The sequence below is a fragment of the Simochromis diagramma genome, unplaced genomic scaffold (assembly GCF_900408965.1).
Source record: "Simochromis diagramma unplaced genomic scaffold, fSimDia1.1 OVJJ01000344.1, whole genome shotgun sequence".
NCBI classification, from domain to species: domain Eukaryota; kingdom Metazoa; phylum Chordata; class Actinopteri; order Cichliformes; family Cichlidae; genus Simochromis; species Simochromis diagramma.
This window is the reverse complement of record NW_024387375.1, coordinates 4,973,018-4,996,759: the sequence shown is the minus strand read 5'-3', so window position 1 is coordinate 4,996,759 and position 23,742 is coordinate 4,973,018. Positions and strand designations below refer to the sequence as shown.

The 23,742-nt window shown below is 41.0% G+C and overlaps 2 protein-coding genes across 6 annotated transcripts in view; both read left to right on the top strand.

Annotated features, from left to right (window-relative positions):
• snrpa (small nuclear ribonucleoprotein polypeptide A) lies at positions 1-2,651 on the top strand. Of its 5 annotated transcripts, none has more exons than XM_040009367.1 (7): positions 1-104; positions 404-487; positions 628-800; positions 889-1,059; positions 1,725-1,901; positions 1,999-2,087; positions 2,175-2,334. In XM_040009367.1, exons 2-7 carry the CDS (start codon positions 415-417, stop codon positions 2,332-2,334), a joined length of 843 nt encoding a protein of 280 aa, XP_039865301.1. In that variant the 5' UTR covers positions 1-104; positions 404-414. The 5 variants fall into 5 exon arrangements, with proteins under 5 accessions (XP_039865301.1, XP_039865299.1, XP_039865302.1 ...); XM_040009365.1 differs by having other exon boundaries at positions 5-104; positions 407-487; XM_040009368.1 differs by lacking the exon at positions 1-104 and adding an exon at positions 111-308 and having other exon boundaries at positions 407-487.
• Positions 2,652-6,488: 3,837 nt separating this feature from the next.
• LOC120719792 (protein jagged-1b) overlaps positions 6,489-23,742 on the top strand; it is a 60,360-nt gene continuing 43,106 nt past the window's right edge. The window contains exons 1-2 of the mRNA XM_040009275.1: positions 6,489-7,943; positions 14,745-15,074. Of these exons, the coding sequence (XP_039865209.1) occupies positions 7,785-7,943; positions 14,745-15,074 (489 nt within the window). The 5' untranslated portion in view covers positions 6,489-7,784. The remainder of the gene's footprint in view (positions 7,944-14,744; positions 15,075-23,742) is intronic.

The window sequence follows — 23,742 nt, the reverse complement described above, 5'->3', positions numbered from 1 at the left end:
TAAAATAAAATGGGACACGGATGTTAAACATCGGAAGTTACGCTTGCACTGTTATCGCGAGAACAGAAAACGGGATTTGTGAAGACCGGGTTTTCATTCATCAGGTAGGAACGTCGAGCTAAAGACTTGAATCGTTAATTTTCTTATAAAGAAACATTTCTTCCGCGCTTTCATGTACTTAAATAATGCATTTGAGCTTTTTGTGACGATTTTAAGTATTTGGGTGATTAGTATATACATGTAAAACACCAAACAAGGTGTTAATTTGTAGTAGATAGCTTGCAGGCTAACCCTCCCCGTCACGTTTGGTGAGTGTTTGCTAACGATCGCTAGCTAGTTAGCTACTTAGCATCTAATCTAAACTGTGCCTCAGACTGTCTCTAAAGATACAAACGCTCATCAGCAGATTAAAGGATGGCCACCCCGGATGTCCGGCTAAATCATACTATCTACATCAACAACCTGAATGAGAAGATCAAGAAAGATGGTGAGGTTTGCACGTTGAAATCTCTTCCCGTTTAAATACGCACAACCAGACTAATCCTTTTATGTTTTGTGGGGTGTGTGTGTGTGTGTGATTTTTTTTTTTTGTTTTTTTTTGTTTTGTTTTTTTTTTTTAAACTGCAGAGCTGAAAAAGTCGCTGTACGCCATCTTCTCACAGTTCGGACAGATTTTGGATATCCTGGTGGCACGAAACATAAAGATGAAGGGTCAGGCCTTTGTTATCTTCAAAGAGATTAACAGCGCCTCCAATGCGCTGAGATCCATGCAGGGCTTCCCCTTCTATGATAAACCGATGGTAGGGTAACTAAACACTGAATATCACACAACTGCTGCTTACCATAGTTTATGTGTGTCACATGTGATCTTTCTGTTTGGTCCTGCAGCGCATACAGTATTCAAAGACTGACTCTGACATCATAGCTAAAATGAAGGGGACTTACGTGGAGCGTGACCGCAAAAAAGAGAAGAAGAAGATCAAAGGACCCGATGGCACTGGACCAAAGAAGGGTGTAGCTGGTGCAGCCATGGTCGCTGGCGTGCCTGCCGCTATGCCTGTAAGTGGAGCCAGAGCTGTTTTATTGGTTATTTTGGCAACTATCATGTATTCACAAGGAGCTCTGAGCCAAAGTGTGGGCAGAGACACAAAGTATACAAACCCTGAGATTTCTAACTTTAATATGTTGGAAAATTCTTGTTTATTTTGTTCTATAGAGTAGATGTTTTATAGTAGATTCCTACTGTTTCCTGGATCACAGAATACCCTAAAGAAAGGCCACAGTTTGTCAGGTGTGTTTCTGAGACATTAATGAGCAACATGGGGGCTCCACAGGGGACTGTCCTGGGTCCATTGCTTTCTACATTGCATACAGCAGACTTCGATATATAGATACAGAAAATCATTCTCTACAAATGGCAGATGAGCTGTGTCAAACATATGAATTTCCGTTTTATCAATGAAGTTGTTCTTATGGCTAAAACATGTTTTCAGCTCAAGTTGCAGAACAAAAAACATGATACTGAATTGGGATGAACCTTTTAGGAACAATATTAATAAATAAGGAAACAAAAGCAAAGGGAGAAAGTTTCTCCTGCATCTAGAACAGTTTGTGTGATAGAAAACTGACCCTGTTTTCATTGACAAATGTAAATAGTAGCACACACACCTCAGAAGAGGAAAATGGACATCGGGTTTTCTATTAACAAGCTCTTCACTCTTTAGGGAATGCCTCCAATGAGCCAGGCTCCCCGTATGATGCACATGCCTGGCCAGCCACCTTACATGCCCCCTCCAGGCATGATGCCACCTCCAGGGATGGCGCCTGGCCAGATGCCCCCTGGTGCCATTCCTCCTGGTCAGATGATGCCTGGGCAGATGCCTGGACAAATGCCCCAGCAGGTAGTGTTTTGTCACAGAGCATGTTGTGTCTTCATTTAATTTAATAAATTTATATTTTTCTGGTTGATTGATTCTGATATCCAATGTGTACTCGTAGGTTGCAGAAAATCCCCCCAATCACATCCTCTTCCTCACCAACTTGCCGGAGGAGACCAACGAGCTCATGCTGTCCATGCTCTTCAACCAGTCAGTAGCAAACCCATTCTCTAGATCTAGTTTTGCACGCTTGTGTCTGTTATAGGCTGAGCCTAACTGTTGGTGTGTGCGTTTTAGGTTCCCAGGTTTCAAAGAGGTGCGTCTGGTCCCCGGACGCCACGACATCGCATTTGTGGAGTTTGAGAACGAGGTGCAGGCCGGAGCTGCACGAGATGCACTACAAGGCTTCAAGATCACACAGACGAATGCAATGAAGATTTCATTCGCTAAGAAATAAGCTCTCAGGAAGGGTGGTCTTTGTTTCCCAACGTATAAACAGGTCTTTGTTTTTTAAACTTGCAGTAAATCTGACTGTGATTTATTCTTAGAAATTGACTTTCAGGGTTGCACGTAAGTATGTGTCAAGCTGCTGGTTTTTTTTGTGTTTTTTTTGTTTGTTTTGTTTGTGTTTTTTTAGCTTTACATCAAAATCCACAAGCAGCTTGATATGCCTTCTATATTTGTCATAAAGCATTGCACCCAGAGTCTGGTTTACCAGACATTGTACCTGGAGCTTTTCTTTTTCTTTTTATAAATAAAACTGTGTTCTAAGAATGTGCTGCTCTTCATTTAAGCTGCAGTTTCAGCTTTCCGCCAATAGGCGATGCTTTCTCTCCTCTTGTGTTAAACATTTTCTCTCAAGTCCCTGTAGTCAAAAGGATCTCATGTTTAAACAACTTCAGCTGCACAACATGTAGAAGGAGAAACCAGCATTGAGAAAACCCTGTGTGTTTTGTTTTTGTTTTGTTTTTTAGAATACCAATGCTGTGTGCTGCAGTCTGAATTTAGACCGCATCTGCAGAAAATTTAGTTCTTTGGAGTCTTCTGATTATTACCAAGCATGGAAACTTTATGGTACTCCATATAATTCACCGTAGCCATCCTACTTGTAAAATAAATGCACCGGAATCTCATTTAGTTTGTGCTTTGAAGTAGAACCTAGATCTCTGAAGCCACTTTCTCTCCCTGTATTTGGCATTAATCATTGGTATATTATTTAATGGATGGCTGGTGTTGCATTGTTGCAGCGTTTCGTCATCTGCTCCCCCAACACATGCTCGCACGCTATTACGCCTCCAAAACTGCAGTGTTCGTGTTGAGACTGGTGTTGTTGAAATGAGATAATGAAGCTGCTAATTGAAGATGTGTGAATGTGCTTCTCAAACCGCAGTATAATTGTTTTTGTGTTCGAGCCAGTAGTACATACCTGTCACAGATGTGAGGGCTGCTTTTGTAGAAAAAGGGTTCTGCTGCATTTCAGAACAAAGATATTATTTTTAGAGGATCATTGTATTATGAAGCAAACATGAAAACAGACATTTGATTCTCTGGACACTTGCGTGAATATTTTGTTTTCTACTCTACTAAAAAAATTTCCGGATGAAAATTGTGCATTAAGTCACAGCATAACATTAAAACAGGAAGGCTTGTTGCTGAAAATGGGGCCTCCATACAGCTGTGTAGATATTTTACGGCGATTTGATTTATCATTGAACCTAGTTTATGCAATTTCTAGTATTTCACAAAACAAAGGGTAGGTGGACCTGAAGTTTTAGGTTGTTCAGTAGTGATAACTGGATAAACTCTATACTGGGTACTGTTAGGTACACCTTGCTAGTATCTATTCATTCATGCTATGCATTCAACAAGGTGCCGGGAACATTACTGACAGATTTTTCCATGTAGCATCACACATTTGCGACTCTCCTGGTTCATCACATCCCAAAGGCCCTCTATTGGATTGAGATCTGGTGACTGTGGAGACCATTTGAGAGCAGTGAAGTCACTCATGTTCAAGTTCATGTTCAAGTTTGAGATGATTTGAGTTTTTGTGACATGGTGTGTTATCCTGCTGGAAGAAGATGTGTACACTGGTCATAGAGGGATGGACATGGTCAGCAACAATACTCAAGCAGGGTGTGGTGTTTAAACAATGCTCAGTTGGTACTATGGGGCCCAAAGCATGATAAGAAAATAACCCCCACACCGTTACACCATCACAATCAAACTCATCATACGAGGCAGGAAAGATGCATGGTTCATATTATATTTACTCCAAATTCATCTGACTACTCTCTGAATACCAAAAAGTTGATGTGGGTGAATGAAATGAAATGTTTGTGAGGCAACATCCCAGAAGATCAGCAGTTTCTGTAATACTCAAACCAGCCTATCTACCGGCCACAGTGACACACCCAGAGTCACTTAATTCACCTTTCTTCCTCCTTCAGATTTTCTGTTTGAACTTCAGCAGGTTGTTCTGACCATGTCTACATGCTTGAATGCAGTGGCTTACTGCCATGTGATTGGATGATTGAATATGTGCATTATTGTATTTAATGAAGGGATGGATGAGTGTATATTTTCATTTAAGTTTAAAATGCTGTCATGTAAGTGCAAAAAAGGTTTTTCTGCAATGTTCTGTAAGTAACATAAAATTAGGTGGGTAAACAAAAGTAGCTCAGAATCATGGACAATATGAATTATTGTCTATTTTCCTCTCAGCCTTCACACGATATGTTTGCAGACATGCTAATAAGGAGCACGTCCTCCTCTCACAGACTAGATTCAGACAGAGTGACGTGTGAATTAGGCCTGAAAGGCTTAATTTAGACTCTCACTATCAGCTGTGCCCGGTGTACACAGGGCCTCCCTGTTATGGGCTTAAACTGTGCCCTGAGTAATTGTCTTCAGGTCAGCTCAACGGTGTACACAGAAATCCACATTCTTCTGCAGTTTCCCAAGCCTTTCCACACTCCCTTATTTTGCCTTGAGAAAGCACTGACCTCAGCCACCAGGGCGCCGTGTGTGTGTGTGTGTGTGTGTGTGTGTGTGTGTGGGGGGGGGGGGGGGGGGGGGCATGGTTTTGGCAACATGCCCAGTGCCTTCCCATTCACCAACACAGTAATCTTTCAGAGACTGAAAGGCAGCTTATACTTATCCAGCAGCTTATGCGTGGAAGCTGTTCCTGTCAGTACCACTTAAAAAATAAATAAATTTTATAAATCATCTCTTAAATATTTTTAGTTTGCAAAGTATGGAAGAAATATAGTATCATCAGAATTCAACTATTTTTAGACATTGAAGTTATAACACTGAATTTTTATCCTCCAAATTCACCTGCAAAAAATTCAACTGCAAAAATTCACCTGCAAAAAATTCATACTGTGTAGCTAAACTTCCTAAACCTTCAGATATGTAGGCTACCTTCAGTTAAAGAGAAGCATCCCAAGTTTAGAGGATAAAACTTCGGTTTCACTTTAAACGTTTTACCTCTATTTCACAGTTTGTAGTGTAAACAGAAAACATGGGAAGTAAAGAAAGGACGGTCACATGCATCATAAGCTGAACTGATGATATTGAATTTGCATAATCCTGCATAGTGGAGGAAAGAAAAGACCGTAATTTGATTTCTGAGTGGAAAAATGAAAGTTCTTGTATTTTTTGAGTTCTTTAATTTAATGTGTTTTTGGTTTTAGTTAAGTAAATAACAGAAATTCAGTTAGATATAGGTTAGTGGATATTTTAGAGCTAATGTTCTGTTTTTATGCTTATTTTCTCTGTATGGTCCATTATTTGTTTGAAGTGGATGAAACATTAAAAAAAAAATTATTAGACATGTGGAAATCAAATCTGATCTAAGCTCATTCTAAAGGCCCCGAGGAAGCAGGTTACTTATCTATATGTATTATTTATTAGTGTTACATTTTTGATTATATAACTCCTAAATGTGTTTTTTTTATCCTAATTTGAAATGAGCCAATGTTTTCACGGCAGTTTAAATAGTGTTAAAATAAATAAATAAATCTGCCTTTTCAAATCCTGCGCAATAAAACGCGTATTGACCATTAGATGGAGCTAAATGCACAACTAACTGCATATCCGTTATGTAGGCACCAAGAAAGCAAGTGAAAGGATTACTTTTTTTGTGACTCTTCTTCTTCAGGTGAGCCACACGCTGCAACCTCTGCGCAGACCCAGTGATGCACGTGTGTTTCCGGATGCTTGGTTAGAATTCAGCTCGTGCTTCGAGGTCACTGCTTCCCCCATGCAAATTAAGCCTCTGCTCCTCAAGAGCCCTCTGTTCCGCTCCGGGGTCAACGCGGAGCGCCAAGCCGCAGAAACACCAGCGGTTGTCAGGGAAGCTCTTGAGCAACAAGCCCGTGATAGACTTTAACATTGAGAAGGGGGAGGAGGGAGAATCTCATTAGATTTTCTCTGATAAAGAAGGTGCATTGTGTGGAGGTCTTGGGTCCAACAAGACGAGAACTAGAGGACTGGAGGAGATGTGGAAAATATGTGTGCCATGTGACCGGTGCCAATATTCAAAAGATGCCTACACACCCTACAGTTCTCTTTTATATTTATGCGCTCAGCCGGTTAGTATTTGCAACCCGGCGGCTCCATTAAGCACATTAACACTTTTCAGAGCCGCAGCTGTCGAAACAAGTTCAATCATAAAAGTGGGTTCAATTATAACGTGCCATAAGAAATCAGTCTGCAGGTGGGTGAGAACCGCGTAAGCACTTTTGCCCTGTGCGTCCTGACCAGCAGAAGCCGCTTCACACCTTTCCTGCAGGCGTGAAAGTCTGTTTGTCTTTTGTAAACAACTTTTAGTACATCATCCGCAACAGCACGGGTGTTTTAATTAAGCTTGAAGGACAAATCATTTCTATTCACAGGTCTGAGCAGAACTGTGAGAACAGTTCTGCCAAGCTGAGCTTTGAAGTGTTCCGTGGACTGCAGAGGTTTGAAACTGGAGGAGAGGAACCAGTGAGGCACAACAAAGGACAGAGGGGAAACAGAACACTCAGGAGAGGATAAAAGAGATGCGAAAAAGCATTCAGAATACTCTCACACGTAAATATGGTATTGGAAAAAAAAAAAGAATGTTGGTCAAAGTGTGTAGAGAGAGAAAAGGGGATGAGAGCCCCGTGCGCCCTGGGAACCATCCGGACAAGGAGTGAAAGACGGATATTCCCTGCCCCAGGACACACCCTCATGCTCTCTCTCTCCCTCTCATTGTTTCCCACAGTGACTCCGTGGCCGCCAGCCTTCGTATCGGGTTTACAAATGACCAGCCAGCCGCTCCAATGACAAGAACACAAAAGTGAAATCATTCCGCCGGGGAGAAGCAACTTTGGTCGCTGCTTTGGTCACACACTCATCAAGAAATAGGATTCATACGATTGTCCCCTCTCCATATTATCTCTGAGAGTGGACTGAGCTTTGAGAGAGACAGGAGATGAAGAGAGAGTATCAGCTAATTGGGATGTGAGTTCAAGTCAAGTGAGCCGGCAGATTGGACCCGTAAAGCCTCTTAAGGCAGGTGGTGGTGGGAGGAATACACCAAGGGGAGTGTGTGTTTGTGAGAAGCGTGCGTTTGTGTGCATGTGTCATTCCCAGAGGAAACCTGCCTTGGTCACAGCAGCAAGGGAGGGGTTGATCAGGTGTGCGCGCGAGCGTGTGTAGGTGGGTTGATTGCAGGGAGAGATCCAAGCTGAGACAGAGTTATGGTTTCTCCGGTCTGGACGCGATGAAGTGGCTTTGCGGGAGTTTCAGGGTTTAAGACCGGCGAGGAAGAGGAGAGCTGGGCGGACGGAGGACACTGGAAGAGAGGAGTAGGAGGAGGGGGGACACCACCGCCACCAAAGCGCACAGCACGGTCCCCAGTCCCTTGATGCAGGGATGGAGAGCTCACGGGTGCACGGGATAACTCGGAAGAATCTGAGGAGCAGAGGTGAAAAGCTCAACGGGAAGCCAGACATGAGAGCCGGGCGACACCAGGGACACTTCCACCTGTCGCGGACTGTGATTTTTTTCGTCGCGCTCACGGTGCAAACGCAGGTAAGCCACCGATTAACTGCTATTTCGGGCTGCATGCACTTAAACGCCCCACGCGGACTCGCAACTGTGGTTCTGTCTGTTTTTTAAATGAAAGCTGAGAGAAAAATACTCAGGAATAAAGTCCACGCACAGTGTCCCTTTATGCTGCCCTCTTTCTGCTCCTGCATGGCGCTGTGCCCACCTGTTGTTTCAGCCCGCTTGTGTATTATCCCACACAACAGAGAACGACTGTAATCCAATTGTAGAAGCACTAGATGCAAATATCAGAACAAAAATCCGCCTTTGCGACAGACGGTAAAAATCACATATATTTTTTTTTCTTGAATGAAAAAGAGTCAGTGTGCCACTGTTTGCCAAACAAAGACATGTCATGATAACACAAATCAATCACATTAGTGACATGTAGTCGATGAATGTGATTTATTCCATCATTTTCTGCTAAATAATGATTCTTAATCCCTTTTCATTCACTTTGGTATCTCCTCGATCATTAATTGCGCATAAATTACACCCAAATTTCACACCGCACCCCTGTTAAGGTATTTTCCTTATTCACGGATCAGTAAATGAGTGAAAGCATCTTCCTTTTTAGGCTCTTTGGTTGCTGCTTTGTCCATTTCATATATTAGTAACCATTCTCAGGTGTGGTCTGATTGTCTTATTTTCTCTCTGTCTGCATGGCTGCATGTATGCACGCTTTCTTTTTGGCATAACAGCAAAGTTCATTAATGACTGCGTAAATACTTCTGAGAAGGTGGTTATAACATTATGAGGACAATTTGTGGCTGTATTAAAGCTCTGGATTTTATTCCAGTGTTGTTTTGGGCATGAAAGCGTAAACAAGCAAAATATTGTTCCCCTTTTCCCCCATGAGCTCTCAGGCAGCTGCTGGTCTTGTCACAATGTGTCTGATGTGTGACAGCACTCACCAGTAGCAAGACCAGGCTCAGGGGTGCTCCGAAGCGTGCATGTGTGCACACACGTGAGTGCACGTTTTTTAAACACTGAGCTCACATCCAGCATCTGTGTCCTGGGTGTGTGTGGAGCCCGGGGCCACAGCCTCATAGACTCCGGGGCGTGTGAATGTTGAACATTCAGCCAGCTCTGCGTGCCTCTCTGTACCTCTGCAACCCTTTCACAGCTGAGGAACAACACACCCTGCTCTCTCCATTCTCCGACTGCACTGCAGTGTGAAGCACACACTCAAGATCCTTTGCATCTGCTGGTGCCCATTTATAATGCAGAGGACGGGGGATGTTTCAACCTGCAGTTCATAAATGAGGCTTCTTGACACTCCAGCGGTCCTTATGTGATGTCTATTGTGCCACGCTCACACTGCAGTACGCAAAGCATTTATGTTTCGCTAAATTAGAATGCCATTTTCAAAATGAAGCTGAATTTTAAAATGAGATTGGATGAAATTTATGTGCACATCATTTCTGTTTGAATGCTGAGCAAAATGCAGTTCATAAAGTGAATCAGCGACAAGAGGATTTCGACATTTAAATAAACAAACACTTAGAAATTTATCATCCGCACAATGCTTGAAGCATCCACCCAGACAGAATTTCAGTGTGATTGAAGATCCTGACCGTGACTTAACCGCAATACTGTGACAGTAAGAGACTGCAGTTATCAACAAATAGTTAAAATGCCTCTCACACAACACCATACATCTTCAAATACCCTATTTTGTCTGGACAGTAACTGGGAAATCAAAGATATCACAATCTCATAAGACAAAGGAATCAATCATAGACTGCTTGTTATGAATAGGGTTGCCAAAAATGCAAGGCTCGTTAAATAATCAGTTCATAAAATATCTGATGCAGTTTCACAGTGGCATTTAAAGTGCCACAGAAATATGCTTGAAATCAATGATGCCTTTCCGAAGAAACTTGTTGGCCTTGAGTACAAAGAAAGTCTCGCTTAAATGGCTCACAGCGAGCTCTGTGGAGTTTGTCGAATAGTAGCATTTGTTCCATGACAGTAGAAAAGTCAACAGATCATTTTCCGAGGCTTGAATGTCTTTAGGTACAGAGGATTGTGAGTTTTGCCCCTTAGAGAGCTTTAAACTGACGAAGCTCAGTTTCAGAGACGGGCTGAGCTTCGGCTTGGCTCACTCTCTCTCTGTTTCCCCTTCTCCCTCTCTCCCTCTGAGCGCTGAAATGCTGGTATGCAGGGAATGGCTTAGGCAGCGAGTGGAGGAGAGGAAGAAAGAAGGATGCAGAGTGATGAGCGCCACTGTATCTCCACAAGCCTTTTGATGTAGACAAGTTCACCCCACCTCCCACCACCACCACCACCACCACCATTACCCTGCGACCCCTCCCATCTCACCCCTTTCAGCTCTGGGACAGGGTGCAGGCAAGGGACACAAAACCCAGTAACAATGGGGCGACTGAGACTGTGGCTCAGCGTTGGGCGGCCTGGCTCTGGCTAAGCAGACATATGAGAGTTTCCAGGTCTCGGTGATAGCTGTCCATGATTGAATGCACCACACCTCTGGGAATACACGACTTAGATCCTCGGCTGTAATGAGGTGTCACCAGCTCATTGTTTCAGATAGAAAGCCAAAAAATAAAGTGAATTATTTACATTTATTCATCAGTGAGGGTTTAAGGACAAACTGATATAACAGTGGCCTTATTTTGGTGTTTGCTGTTGTTGGATAAAGCCAAAACCACAGAGAGGATCACATACACACACTCACATACACACACAGACACACACACAAATGCACACACGCACATACCTGACCCTTGTGCTCTGAGACTCTCAGGGGGTCTTGTTAAGTCTAGAGTGTGTGAGAGAGGCTGTGTGGTTTGTGTGTGTGTGTGTCCCCTCTTAACCCATCCCTAAACAGGGAGGGGACACAGACAAGAGAAAAGGAGGCAGATAAAAGTGAGGATGGGAACAATGTAGAAAATGGCTGATGGCTGCAGAAAGAGAAATGACAGGAGCGTCAAAGCTTGTTCTCAGATAGAGAAACAAGTGAAGTGGAGGAGGAGGGGAGAAGAAGCGTGTGAGCAGGATCCCAGTGTCATTGCCCCCTGGGAAGGGGAAGTGAGAAATAAGAAGGGAGTGGTGGTGACACACAGGAAGACTAAAGAAAGAAAGACAAGAGCCAAAGAAAGGCGAGTCCAAAGATAAAAGCTAGTGCTGTTTAATCCCTCGGTAATTTAGGGAACATCTCTATTCCCCCAAAAGTTGGCACGCTGTGAGAAACGTAAATAAACACATGGTGCAATGACGCAGAATGATCATTTATTCTTTCATCTTCACACTGTAAGAATCTGAGAACTGAGGACATCAGTTTCTGTAGTTTTAACATAGTTAACATAGACTGTATATGAAAGATGGGTGTAGCCTCTGACTTTTAATAATGGATTGCATTTATATAGCGCTTTTCTAGGCACCCAAAGCGCTTTACAATGCCACTATTCATTCACTCACTGATGCAGGCAAACCACAGTTGTAGCCACAGCTGCCCTGGGGCAGACTGACAGAAGCGAGGCTGCCATATCGCGCCATCGGCCACTCTGGCCAACACCAGTAGGCAGTAGGGTAAAGTGTCTTGCCCAAGGACACAACGACCAGGACAGAGAGAGCTGGGGGATCGAACCGGCAACCTTCCGGTTACAGATGAGCTTCCCAACCACCTGAACCACGGTCGTTTTAAACGATAAGCCATAAAACTGCAGTTTTTGTAATGTCTAACAGGGGGCGACTTCTGTGGGTGCAAAAAGAAGCCTGGTTGTATAGAAAACAGCCTATCAGCTCCCTTTATCTGTAACCTCAGTAAAATACTTTCCTGATGAGTTTTTAGTCTTATTTAATGCAACATGGTGTTCATTTTGTAAATTATGAACTTAATGGAGTCCAAAAGGAGTGTAAAGCAAGGTCTGCTGTAGGGTGGGTGTACCTTGGATTTAAAAATCGCTACTGTATGAGCATGTCCTTTGGATTCTCAGTCAGATCCACCACCTGCTTGTTGAGTTGAATTTCTAAAGGCACCAAGACAGCGATGGACAAAATGCTCAGCTTGAACTTTTAAGATGGGACTTTGGAATCCAATGAGTGATCTCACCAGCGCTTGAGATCATTTTTTTGATTTTTTATGGGGACAGAGATATTTTTCTATTTCATAATCTGCTAAATGTTTTCGTGGGTACCAGATCTGGAATTCAGGCAGGTGACTTAATCTCACTTTTACGACAAAACCATGCTCTTGAATGCTTTCTGAATTTAGTCTGCCTTGCAGAAAAAAGAAAACCTGCTGAGAAAAAATGATATTATCTGCAGCTGTATATGTTTCTCCTAAACCTGCATATTCAGTATTAATGGTACCTTCACTAATGTGCACTTATGCACCCCCATGTCATCACTGATGCCGGCTTTTAAAATTTGTCCTGATAAGGAACTTGATGGTTGCTCTTTTCTTCTGCTTGGAGGACAACATTTTTCACTGAGCGAAGGTGGCAGCGTTTTTTCGATCTTATTTATATGTTGTTACTTTGTTCCCTCTGCTTGTTAAGGCCAATTCAAGGGCTTTAACATATGTTTCTAAGCCCATGAAGTTATTTATATTAAAAAAATTAAGCTTTACTCCTAAAACCCCGGGCCTCTCGTAAATGCTCTTTTAATACCCAGTCATGTTACTTGTTATCTAATTATGAAATGTTCCACCAGGTCTGTTTCATTCTTTTCTTTTTGTGTGCCCCCCCCCCATTCTAACTTTTATTCTTAGTTTCAATATTTTTTCCCAGTTACATAATTTTACTTGTTGTCTTTGGATTATTTTCATTCAAATATAGGTTTTTAATCATTTTTAAACTACCATGTTCTAGTATTTATATTCTACACAGCGTTCCAACTTTTTGGGAGACATTGGTTGCAAATGGAAACGTCTGTTTTTCTCTTCACTAGAGGTCAAACAAAGTTATGGGAATCAAAGTTATGTCATCATGTCTTCTTCCCCCTTTTCTCTCTCTGTTGCTTGCTTTTTGAACGCTGTTGTCTTGTACGTACTGATAAACAGATGGTGGAGAGGAGACAGGCAGGCCGCTGCTGATTCCCAGAGGCACTGAGACAGTACATTAGAGGAAACACGATAGCCGTCTCTCAAAGTTTCATTGCACATTTTTGTTTATTTTAACTATATGATGGTGTTTGAGTTAGTCAACCTCTATCATGTAAATTAATATCTAAACTATTAAATAACTGTGGATGAAATGCATAAATCAAGCTCAAGTGACTGACAGGGAGAAGGACTTCTTTTTCTTATATGATATAAACTGCTGGAATCACATAATAAACTTTAACACGAAAAATCTCACTGTAAAAAAAAAGTCTGCTCAGCTGAACTGTCAGTGGAAGTGATTGAATTCTGCAATAAAGGGAGGGCAGACATAGAAACATCTGGTGAAGCTGGTTATTTGTGTGAGGGTAATTTTTCAGTTTCAGAAATATTCTAGCTCTTAAAGCGAGTCTTTCTAAATATTAAATATTCCAGTTAGAGGAATAGTTTGACATTCTGTGAAATACACTTGCATTTGCTTTTTCGTATTATGTGGGTAAATTGATATTGCACTCTATCGTCTGCACTAAGGCTGTCATGATAATGGAATTACAAATTTTAGACTGATACCCAGGAAAATGCTTGATATTTATTACCATTTTCAATACCGTGGGTGAACAAAATGGCCCAAAATCAAGAGTAATTTTTAATAAATATTGATTAGAACAATACAAACAATGATAATGTCAATGAAACTATTTGCAAGTTGCCTGAAATATTGTAGAAAGCCAATTAAGATAACTTTAAGGTATATATAAATATGTATATGACAAATATTTTAAACAAGAAAAAAGGACAATATTTTTAGTTGTCCAAGGTAATCTCTGTTTGTCATTGCTAACGAGATAGTGTCAGTAAAGTAGGCTACCTGTTTTTGTCTACAAGTCTAGGTTCAGTCTAGGATTTTAAGAAAACACATAACACTTTTTAGACACGAATAATTGTGAAATCCTGTTAAATCCTTTTCTGTAGGATAAGAAGTCTTAACTTTCATGCACTTACATTCTTAGTTTTTCAGTAACCAGAAACCTCAGCATTCAGCAGCCATCTTCAGACACCTCCGTGCATTTATTTGGGCAGGTATTTTGAAGTGCTATGTATGGTAAATCATTGATCACTGAGACATAAAACTGGATGCATATAATCAGCAGTAAAATCTAAAACCTAACATCTGAAAGGTTTACTGACATTCAGCTGAAATGAGCTTTTTCCCCTGGATGTTAAACTTGCACCACCATCTTTCCCGAGGCAGAGTTCTCCCATAGATTTCAATGAAGGTTTCTTTGATTGCCCTGTCTCTCTCTTATAACGTCTCTAATGTTACAGCTCATCAGAGGCTTCTCTTGTATGTTTCTGGAAAGGCCTGCGGTCCATTTTTTAAGATTAATTGGTTTCTAACTTTGCACCAACTGTAATTTAAACATTGTTTGATTTTATAAATGATAAAAAGATAAAACAACTCCTCTTATAACTTAAAAGCTTTTGCAATTACCTTCTTTCACTTCCTGTCCTAATGAGACATTTTTAAGTAGAACTTGAAGCAAGACACAGCAATGACGTGAATTTTTACACAACCTAAAATGGCCTGTAAATGTAAATCACCTGTCATTACTTGGTGATCTTCCATCACTACAGTGGGTGAGAATGGCCTTAACTGTGCAAGTTTGATAATATATTAATGTAATTCTCTCTGCTCTCCTCTCTGCTCTCTCTGGATTCAGGCTGTCTGTGCGGTTGGGATGTTTGAGCTTCAGATCCGACACTTTCAGAACCCACATGGACGTCTGCAAACAGGAGAATGCTGTGATCTCCAGGCCAGCGGAGCACAGCACTGCTCTGCCAGGGACCAGTGTGACACTTTCTTCCAGGCCTGCCTCAAGGAGTACCAGGCCCGGGTCGCCCCAACTGGAGCCTGCACCTTTGGTACTGGCAGTACGGGTGTCCTGGGTGGAAACTCCCAGTTGTTCCACCACAGAGGACACGACAGGGGTGGAGGAGGAGAGGACGGGAGTAATGGACACATTGTCATTCCTTTCCAGTACGCCTGGCCGGTAAGTACAGGGGCAGTGATGGTTAGCAGTATGGTTACCAAGGGAACAGGCTAAGCTTCAAGTGGGAAACAATACACTCAAACTGAGGCTAGAGGAGAATAACGATGACACTCAGAGCTTCACGCTCACATGCTTTTGTATCACAATAACCACAACATATTTTTCTACTAGAGTATTACAATATGGAAAACACAGAATTTGCTAATGTGCTCATGAAAGAAAGATAATCTTCCTGGTGAATCACACATCTTACATCTCCCAGACTGACCCAAGAAGACCTGATCTAAGCTGTTAAAGGGTTATTAAAAGAATGAAATGAAAATATTTGACAGTGTTTGACACAGATATTCTTGTTGCCCATGATTAGAATTTTTGGATATTTGTGATCTTTGGTTTATGAGCAAAAACACACAAACCTAAAAATGAGAGTGATGCAGCTGTGGTTCAGAATGAGTGTGATTGTCACCCCCAAATTGCCTCTGATGCATCCGTGTCAGTGTGACAGAAAGTACATAAAGGCTCAGAAAAAGGTGCTGTGCGCATGTAGGTTTTGGGAGAAAGTCCTCAGTTAGACTTGAAGACTGCTTGAATAGAATGAGGCCATTTACCAGAAGAATGGCTATTTTTTGTATTTAGTATATGCTAATCTTAAAGTTCTTCCTGCAATCCTGTAGCGGCCCTTGGCGACTTTCTGCCGTTTACAAGGGAGAGTACACTAGTGTGCATTTCATTCATCCACATTCTTGTGGGCCTTTTTACCTTCATTAGACAGTATAGTGAGGTGGAGAAAGGAGAGTGAGGGGAAGGGATGCAGCAAAGGGCCTAGGGTCAGAGACTGCTGCATTTAACTGTGCAGCATACGAGGTCCTGTTCAGTCTCTGAGCTTTTATTCTAAATGCAATCACGGAGAAATACAGCTGGTGAAGCACTCTGGGTAATCAGTAAGACTAGAAGAAAATCTAGAAAAGCACGAAATGAACGCAGCCCATTTATCATTAAACTGGTGTCAAAATGTAACGGCCTCCAACATCTCCACTACACTAATGGCCACCACACTAGCCATTAGCCTGGTGGCCATTAGTGTGGTAATTACGTTGGTAACTGTCAGTGCAAAAATAACAATTACCAACATTGTCACCATAATTTAATATATCCGATATATGTTGGCTGGCTTCATACACTAGAACTGAAACTTTGTGTGTCTAAACCAAGAAGGTGAGCACAGTCTGCCTAAACTTGGTTACTTGTTTGGTTTGCTTTTCACTCCATTCCACTGTTTTTTCCATCACTTCACACCTCCACATCTTTAAAACTTTCTGTTCCTTATGTTACAGAAAGTTTCTGGAGGTTTCTTCAGCTCATATTGAACTACTTGTGTCTTGGGTCCTCTTTACAGAGCAGAACAATTAATCTGCAATTAGCACAACAGTAGGCACGTGTGGTCAATTGATTATTCAATCTAACTTCTTTCTTCCTCCTCCAGTGCTCCATCTATCCCTGTTTATCCATTTAATTTTTGTTTCCCCAATAAAGCATCCAGAAGCTAAAAAGGCCACAAATATGTGCACTCACAGAAGCCTCTTTTAAAAATGTGTATTTCTGTCTATTATATCATTTACATGTGCTGTATGTATGTAAAGCACTATGCAAAACTATGGTACCAACCCTCATTTCTTTATGCTTCCAAGGAGCCAGACTTTTCTTGTAACTTTTTTTCGCAGTGGTCTTGAGAAGTAGTTTTTCTTTAGACATTGGCTGCCTTTTTCTCTGATCCTTCTACCTGACCATTTTATGAGGAATGTTTTTGATTGTTGAACCGATTAACATTCAACTATGAGTCATTCAAACAAAAAAAGGGCGCCTAACTTAAGGGATGAACTATTGTTGTGTGCACACATAACAGAAACCTTCGAAATGTAAATTGTATCTTTTGGAACTTTGTTACTTGCAGCCAGAAACATTTTTTTCTCCAATTTATTTTATTGAATCCATGAAAAATAATAAAGATTACACAGTTTGAAATGCATAAAATAGTTTTTTTTTTGCCTAATAAGATGGTTCAGTGTCTTATGGAGTGAAATTTTAGTTTCAAATGATTGTCAAAATTGAAAGATGCAGTCAGGAAAGAAAAGCAACAGTGAGGCATCTGTAAAACACAGTGGAGTGCTAATAGCATAAGCGATTGATTGTTTAGGTAAAAATTTAAAAAAAAACATTCGAAAAGTAAGTACCTTTCAAGTGTTAGCCTTTTCAGAGGTTCGGGGGAAGGTGCAGCTGTTGGAATAAAACAGCAAGTGGGGTCTTCATGTGTCACGTGACTCTTAAAATGACAGGAGAGTAAAAAGGTTTAATCACAGTGTAACACAAATACAGTAATTAGGCATAGCACTTATCTCTTCCCATCAACCCATTTTCTAAGAATCCATTAGTCCATCTGGGTGCTCATTAGTCACTCCTTTTACTGTACTTTATTCTCACATTTAACTCTTGTTTATCGGTGAAACCAGAGCTAAGAGAATCTGTTCAAAATGTCTTGGCAAGGACACATAGAAGTCATCCACAATTTTCCCGTGGATGTGAAAAGGTTTTGTTTGTTTCTTGCACTGAAGAAATGCTCCTGCAGTATTTCCTGTTACCCTTTCTTTGTCTTTGATCGCTCCCAGCTTGTTTCTCATAATGAAAGAATTACAGAAATGGCAGTCAAAGACCTCACGCTTCTAAGCCATAATCATATTATGTCGTAATAATGTTTGTTATGTAGCACAAAACCCCCAGGTGAGGCTTCAGAAACACACACACACTCCTAATATGTCTGCAGTGGCACACACACAGCTGTATTTCCTTCACTTCAGAGGACGTTACTTTGACTCACATTAATTTCCCGGAGACTTACGCTAAACCTGAAAACTAACCCTTCATACTGAAATTAATTGATTTATGTTATGGGGACTTGGTTATTGTTCCTGCAGTGTGACTGAAAACAGTTTATGTCCCTGCAACAATCTAAGTACAAACACACACAGAGGAATGTTACACAGCTTTGGTTTAGGTTTCTTTTTCTTGATTAGTATCAGTCCATTTACCTGTGAGACTCCCTGTCCCAGAGCCAATTATCTTCCCTTATCTGTGTATAGTTTGCTTTTGTGTGAGTTTTCATGTGTGCGCTGTATATCTAGTGCGTGTGTCACACTTTTCACCGGGGAAGTGCGTGACTGGCAGGTACGAGTGTGAGAAAGTTCTCCGTCAGAAAGCTTTACCTGGATCAGTTTCAGGGCCGGGCCGCAGGGCGGGCTGGGCTTCAGGGGAGAGAGAGCCGGGACACTCTGTGGCAACCTTAGAGCATTTTCAACTGAAAGGCCTGCTTTATCTGGCCATCTCTGGGAGGTGGAGGGTAGTGGGTGGTGGGTGAGGGCGGTAGAGTGATCCCCCTGCCCCAGGTGAGGGGATGAACAGGTGAGCAAAGTCATTATGAGGAAAGGTGAGCTCTTTCTGTCCCCTGCCCTCCGCTCACATGTGCAGTCTTCATTTCTCACACTAATCTCTTCAGGGAAATGCGCGCCTGTGTTTTTGTCTGCATTTGTTTATGTAGCTGTAATTTCTCGTGTTTTGTTTGGTTTGCGTATCATGCTATCAAAAATGACTGCAGGGGTCCATCGCTATTAGGCTCCTGTAAGTCTGCGCCATGATTTCTCAGCTTATGGCTTAATCAGCTTTTTCTATTGGTTTTAGAGCACCTGTAAAAGCTTTACTGAAAGGCAGCCTCTCTGAGAGGGTTTTATGAGAATAGTTCAACTTTTCGTTACATGTTCAATGTGAAGACTAATACCTTTCTCTTTAAGTTCATGACAGTATAATTAGAGAAAGACTGAATAAGCATGGTTTGTTTGAAAAAGTTGCAGAAAGACAGCTTCTTATCTCTAAAAAGATGCACAGTAACACATTTGGAGAAAATGCATAATAGAAGGAAAATTTCATATCAAACCTCATCATAACTGTCAAGCACAGTGGTGGAAAGGTGATGATTTGGGCTTTTTTTGCAGCCACCTGCGCACCTTGATCGTGAACTCTAGAGTCAAACGTAGGCCATCTGTCTCACAGGCTCAAATTGATTCATGCAACAGGATAATGATTGCAACCACAGCAGTAAACTACAGCAGAATGGATGACAAAAACAAAGAATATAGGTGTTGCAATGGCCCAGTCAACAACCAGACCTCAACCTGACTCAAAATACTGTGAAGGGACCTTAAGAGAGCTCTGCATAAACAAATTCCTGCAACCCTCAATGAACTGAAGCAATGCTGTAAAGAAGAGTGGTTCAAAATTCCTCGGCAAGAAAGAAAACCGCTACTTCAAGTTATTGCTGCTAAAGGTGGTTTATATATAAATAATGCACTTTTTTTTCAAAAATTATGTCTTGATGCGTAAAATCTGATGTAAGTAGTGAAATGACTGAATGTAGTGTGAAGCGCTTTGGGGTCCTTAGGGACTAGAAAAGCGCTATACAAATGCAGGCCATTTACCATTTTACCAAATGTAGCAGTGAGTTTGCATTGCTATCCTTTTGAAGTCTGAAGTCAGGTTTGCTGGTTTTTCCCGTTTCCAGTCTTTACACCACACTTAAGGTATCACGGCTTTAGCATTATACGAGTCCCAAGTGGTGTCAATCTGCTCCTGACAAACAAGCTTATTTTTCAGTGAGGAAACTTTACAAAATGTCACATAGTGTAACAACATTTAATGTTTTTCGTTTGCTTATTATGTGAAAAGTGCAGACGAATCATCCCTCGAGTGACAGAGGATGAAATAGGATATCGTTGCTATTTTCAGTCTGTCTTTGAAAATGAAAATGCAGAGTTTAGCTTTGCCTCCTGGTTATCAGTGACGGTACAGATAGACTGAGAGACGTGGCTTTTTTTTGACCCCGGCGTTAGATGCATGGATACTCAGCGGTCTGGAATATTTTAGCTGTGGCGTTTCAGCAGAGATCAGAAAAGTTCAAAGACTTCGTAGATATGAGGTTGTTTCTTTATGGCCTTCATCTGATGTTCATTTCACTGGTGAATCTGTTTTCATGAAGCAAAATAAGAAAAGCACTAACGTAACGGTGAAAGCTAAAGGTGCAGAGGAAACAAACAAACGCAGAGACAGAAAGAGAGTTTTAGACAAGTCATCCAATAAAATAATCTTAGTGATTGTTTGTTCCTACTAATATCAGCATTTCTTCAATGAACATTACAAGCATTTCCAGAAAAAATTGGACCTTTGACACGGAAACTGAAGTTTGAGTCTCATTTTTGATAGTTGGGCTTTAAACACACCTTTTTCAGTGTTGTGCAGATGTTATTAATCTCTACTTTCTAAATAATCGGGGTACTGATCTTTTTGCTTTGTCTTGAAATCAAAGATTCTTTTGAAATTTGAATTGCCTAAAAATAAGATCTGTGTTTTTTTTCCATAATATAAAACGTGTAAGTAAATATGGCGCTTTAGAATAAGTGGTTATATGATTATATTCAGGGACATTCAGTGTTATCACATATAGCACAAAGCTTAGTGGTGGTAAATCTGAAGTTTTGTTGACAGCCTAACATTAATTAACCTTTTAATTTTACTGTATTAATAGTAGTAGTAGTGTAGAATATTAACTGGTTGAGTAAAACACATACCACATGCTTTTATGTACCACAGCATTTTTCTTCTGTAAAATTCCCAAAAAATAAGTTTGACTTTTTGTTGAAGGACCCAGGTTGATGCTGACTTTAAGTCAAAAATACGTCATCCCTGAAGCTCTCCACTTACAAGGCCACTGAAGTTTTCTTAACTTTAAGACAGATGTATAGATCGTATTTACCGTCGTCATAAAAGACCTATGAAGTCATTTTCTTGGGCGAGAGAGTCTCCTATATGTATTGATTCACTGTGAAAACGGCACTCACCAGACAATGTGGGACGTGAATCTGATATTTCCCGACCCTTTGTGACTCAGAACTAGTTTATCAAGGTCTGGTTATGCCCGCCTTTTTTTTTCTTCTTTTTTTTTTTTAAACAAACTGCGACAAAGGACGATTTGATAGGTGCCACAGAAATCCTGTTAGGACAAAGTGAATGGAGTGAAGTCCCCGCCATTTGTAATCCTCATGTCAAGTGTTAAAACCCATTGATGGTCAGGTTCACCGCTAGAGGCTATAGCTGGGAAAAACTCACATTCAGCAAAGAGTCTGCGCACGAATGTGGTTTCGAGTGTGTGTGTGTTTAGTGAATACCGACTTCCTCTTGCCTTTAGTCTTGTCATTCAGGGTAAATGTATCTCTTGGGTTTGCATTGATGTGGGTCTTTCTTTGTGTTGTCAGGAGTAGAGATAAAAGCAGCACACTGAGCGCACGAATAGCAGAAATGTTGACCGTTAACAGATAATGAGTTGTTTTGATGCTGGCTGTAAGAACGTGAGCCAAGATGCCCAATTCTAAAAGCTCTGCCGCTCAACCCACAAATGGATTTTCATTAGAAACGGGGCATCACTTAAGGGTAAATAAACAGGCTTTTCAACAGCATAAGATTTATTGCCAATAAGCTTTATACAACAAAGAGACACACGTTTTCTTACTTTTTGTGCAAGGCAAATTTATTTCCTACAGATTTTTTAAATGTTTTCTTCTAAAGACAAACCAGAAGATGATACCAGAGTTAATATTGCTCCAAATAAAACAAGGTCAGAATTCTCAAATATGTTTGGGACACTTGCTTTTGCACTTGTGCTGCACATTAGTCTCTGTTTGTGAGAACTAACTGTAGTCACCTATCATGTGTGGATTAAATTGTCTCTGATGTTGGGTTTCCACTACTTTTATATGTTGGTGAAAATTTTCCCAGTGCTACAAAAGTCCAGATGAGCATGTAAAAATGGCCATTCTTCGGTAACATTCTAGCGCTCATCAGCTGATATGCTTCCAGCATGTTATCCACAAGCTCAGTGTAGCTCTCTGATCTCTGATTGCCAAGAAAATTCTGGATAACCTGCACTAATGCTTCCCATGCTGCTGATTCAGTTGGCTTCAGTTTCCTTTTGAACTCATGGTTAAGCATTAGTTCATAGATTCAGGATCAACCAAAACACATTCCTTAATTTTGGCTTCACCTTTCCTCACCAAAATTGTTTCTTAAATGCTGAAATGCATTGTTGAAATTTCTTACAGTGCAGCGAAAGAATCCCAGTAGCAAAATGCGTGTTGACCAGTGTTGTAATCCAAGCAAAGTGTTAAGATGGAATGTTTTAACTAAGAAATTTTTTCTTCCATTGGATAATTTCAGAAGTGATTAGTATCCTTCAGCTGGCAGCAGGTTATTGACCCAAGCTGATGCAATGAGTAGCTTATATCCTTTAGTCGTGTTGCCCTGTTTCAGAAAGAAAGCTAAGAAAATTGTTGAAACTCTCAGAACTGTTTTAGATGTTATTAAAACCTAGAAGGAAATCAGTGAACCATCACCTTCAATAGTTGGAAAAAATCTTGAATGGTTGTGAACAAGAGCAGTCAAATGTTTGGTAACATAAAATTTTTAAAAAGCTGCAGCAGAACTAATGGAGAAGCCAAGAGACTGAGTCTAAACAGCAGTGCAGCCTTAAGAAAACCACCATCTCACCATCATTGAGGCTAGTTGGGAGAAAAAAAGAGTCTTCTCTTTGCTCTGGAGCACAAAGTTCAAGCTCTTGAGCAAAGAAGGTCATGAGAAAGGCGAATGAAGTGTTGAGCCGGTCATGCCTATTGTGCACCGTACAGTCCAGGGGAGGCGGTGTTATGATCTGACTGCTTGAGTTTTTTAACCTTATGTGCCCAAAAATCAGGTCAGCTGACCGTCTGAATATATTTAACTCTATTGAGAATCATTGGGACGGGATGGAGAAGACTACACGCAGTGGTTTGATCATGATCCCATCATCAATGGGATCTTTGTGAAAAATGAACGTAAGTCTGCATAAGCATAAGCATAAGTGATAAAATAGCAAATGTGTGCTGCCATCAACGCTAAAGGCAATCTAACTAAACAATAGAGGGTGTGAGGTTTTGGCAACTTTGGCCGGGCAGTGTATCACCTCTAGATGTAAATCTTCATCCTCTCCATTCACTGTGTACTGTCAACTGTTTGATAACGAAAATGAGGGAGGTGATAATATCTTTTTACTTCCTTGTTTTCAAGTTAATCCACCAACAAATTTCTCACATCTTAACACAACAAGTCTAATCCAACTTGGCTCTTCATCAGAAGAGCTATCGAGGCTATCTCGGGTCACATGTAGGCGAAAACAAAGGCTCTCTGCTCAGAGCAACATGCAAAGTGCAGGCATATGCAAATATCTTCACTTGTCATTTGTGTGACAAGTTCTTTCCCGTCAGCCTCTCAGCTCTCATGATAATCTGTTGTCTTTGTGTGTCTCTATCTGTGTTAAAGAGAATTAATTCAAAGGCCCACAGCCCGCTGTATTCTTATATGTGACATTTTCAGATGACATAGTAACAAAGGAAGAATTCAGGTTTAGTTTTTACAACAGGAGGTCGATTAGATAGATGGGTCAACAAAACACTGGACATCAACACGCAGTAGTGTTTGCTTCAACCACAGCTCTGTGGTGGCATCGTCAGTTTGAAATTAGTTTTTCAGGACAACACAT

Excerpts from the sequence above, each read along its gene's own strand:
- snrpa (XM_040009369.1), top strand. The coding sequence starts at position 415 with ATGGCCACCCCGGATGTCCGGCTAAATCATACTATCTACATCAACAAC. Across the intron at positions 1,060-1,724 it reads GCGTGCCTGCCGCTATGCCT|GGAATGCCTCCAATGAGCCA; the intron begins GTAAGTGGAGCC and ends TTCACTCTTTAG. Across the intron at positions 1,902-1,998 it reads CTGGACAAATGCCCCAGCAG|GTTGCAGAAAATCCCCCCAA; the intron begins GTAGTGTTTTGT and ends GTGTACTCGTAG.